Here is a 2,582-nt window from a genome sequence, read left to right as displayed (position 1 = left end):
CTAGATTAAGGAGGCCCCTAATCCAGTGACTGCTGTCCTTAGAAGAAGAGGAAAATTAGACACAGAGAAACACACAGGGGGAAGAAGTCCATATGAAGACAGAGAGAGAGATGAGAGTGATGCTTCTACAGCCAAGGATCGCCAAAACTGCCGGCCAGCACCGGAAGCCGGAGCCGGCGCTTGAAACGACTGCCCCTCAGATCCTCCAGAAGGACCCAACCCTGCCGACACCTTCGTTTTGGTGCTCTGGCCCCTTGAACTGTTAAGAAAATATAATTCTGTTGTCTTTAACCACCCAGTTTGTGGTACTGTGTTACAGCATTTAAGCCCACATTCAACAGGTGTTCTGTCTCATATTTCAAAGGTAACACACAGTTTTGAGGTGAAAATATTGTTTCCAAATCCATCACAGGCAGAAGAGGGGGAGATAAGTTATTGAGATTCCTTTCAAATTTTTGTCACTTTCAAACAAAAGGCTTCTGTGGCATTATCGCATATTTTTTCATAAAACATTTTTTAAGAGAGTTTTACACATAGGGAAATTTTCGATCTACATAATTTTGTTTTGTTTTGTTTCAAGCTATCCCTACACACCTTCAGGGTAGTCGGACTTAATGAGATGACGTTCTATAGACCTAATGCTGATTATCAGTGGCTCTAGGGGTTATCGAGAAGGCAGGTGACGCAGGAAGCTCGTAAGCATGATGGCCATTAAACAAACTGGCTTTTAGTAAAGATAATTTACGCAGTTAAAATCAACTTACCGCATATTTGCTCTCCTTAATACAAAAGAACTTTGTGTTGATAAAATGAGGCTGTTCATGGAAGCTTCGATCATTTGCTTTGACTTGCCATGTACAATCTTTAAAAAAGAAAGAAAAAAAATAGTCCATCAAGTAGAAAATTAGCATGCTGTTATAGGTTGAACTGTGTCCTTCTCAAATTCATATGATAAAATCCTAACCCCCACTCAGTAGCTCAGAATATGACGTTCTTTAGAAATAGGGCACAGCAGATGTAATTGTTAAAGTGAGGTCATTAGGGTGGGCCCTAATGCATTATGACTAAAATCCTTCTAAAAAAACATAAATTTAGACACAGAGATACACAGAAGGAAGATGATGTGAAGTCACAGGGTTAAGACCTACAAACCAAGGAGACAGGCCTGGAACAGGTCCTTCCCTCACGGCCCTCAGATGGAATGAACACTGTCTACACCTTGATCTCACACTTCTATCTGTCAGAACGTTGGGACAGGAAATTTCTGCTGTTTAAGCCCCACAGTTTGTGGTACTTTGTTAGATCTGTTCTAACAAACTAATCAAAATGTTGTAACTTGACCGACTGTTCAAAGAACATTAGAATTCTAGAAGAGCAATCCTCGTTTAAATGTGGCTCAAACAAAAGTCCCAGAGCCCCGAGTCACAGGTAAATTATTTTTTCAAACTCATTTACTCGGTTTGTTACCCTATTAAATATTTAGTGAATGAATAAATCAAAGAAAAAGGACCCAACATTTTTGGGTCCTGATGATGGATCAGTGTTATCCACTGCTTTATCGTGATCTCCAGTATCTGTCATCTTTTTAAGTTCATTTCATGTATTTAATGTCACATCCACCATTCAGTCACCATGTCTAAATTCCTTGAGAAAGTCCACAGCATTTCTGTAGCTGTAGATACCCAACAGATATTTCTTATGCACTTCTCCCTAGCCACGCCCCACCCCCCACTAACTACTTCCAACCCAATTCTCCTGGGGGGAGGGGTAGTTTTTGCCCCAGTTATCAGGTGATGTTGTCTCCTGGTTTAACAGAACAATTCTCAGCTTTGTGGGAGCCTCCTGTGTGCCGCCCCCACACGAGCACATTTCCGTCTTCCCACCTTTCAGCCAATCGCATGCCTAACAGCTGTGTTCACCGTCCTCCATTTTTTTCTGTGCGGGTTTACCAAACACGCACCCCAAACACTCTGTCGTGCAGGCCAGTTTTGGAGCTATATCTTGTGTAACTTTCTGTGAATTCCTTTTTTTCTCCCTCAGCATTATGTGAGCTTCATTCATGCGAATGTGAATAACTGCTATTCATTTCCACTGTTTTATAATATCCTATCATATGCATATACCATGATTTATCAGATTGGTCACTGAATATATGCTGTGTTTCTAGTGTGTTGCTATTACAAATTATTTTGCTATAAACATTCTTGTGGTTGTCTCTTGGAGCTTGTAAGAGTCTTTCCAGGTATCTATTTAGGAATGGAACTGCTAGGTACAGAATGTGACTTTCTTCTTCTGGTTGACCACAAATCTTGACGCGCCCCTCCTCCCTCTCTTGAATATCCCCCTAAGGGATATGAGTCTAGTCTTCACTCAGGGACCTTTGAGGGGATGAGGAGAGGGAGGTGGTGCTGGTGTGACTTTCAGCTACAGCCATGGGGACCAAGGCCAGGAGGGGCTGAGGCAAAGCAGTGCCCTCATGCCAGCTCGGAAAAGCGTGAGTGTGAGGTGGGGTCACCAGACTGGAAACTGGGGACTCAGGCACAGTGACATCGCACAGTTCCCTGGCCACCCTGCGTCATCTC

The 2,582-nt window shown here is 42.7% G+C and overlaps 1 protein-coding gene across 1 annotated transcript in view; it reads right to left on the bottom strand.

Moving 5' to 3' along the window:
* ATP8B1 (ATPase phospholipid transporting 8B1) overlaps window positions 1–2,582 on the bottom strand; it is a 113,975-nt gene that overhangs the window by 41,184 nt on the left and 70,209 nt on the right. Inside the window, exon 3 of the mRNA XM_023531171.1 lies at window positions 765–862. Within this exon, the coding sequence (XP_023386939.1) occupies window positions 765–862 (98 nt within the window). The remainder of the gene's footprint in view (window positions 1–764; window positions 863–2,582) is intronic.

Source organism: Pteropus vampyrus, unplaced genomic scaffold, assembly GCF_000151845.1.
Source record: "Pteropus vampyrus isolate Shadow unplaced genomic scaffold, Pvam_2.0 Scaffold62, whole genome shotgun sequence".
In the NCBI taxonomy this organism is placed as follows: Eukaryota; Metazoa; Chordata; class Mammalia; order Chiroptera; family Pteropodidae; genus Pteropus; species Pteropus vampyrus.
Note: the sequence above shows the minus strand (reverse complement) of the source record. Positions and strands in the feature narration are given on the sequence as shown.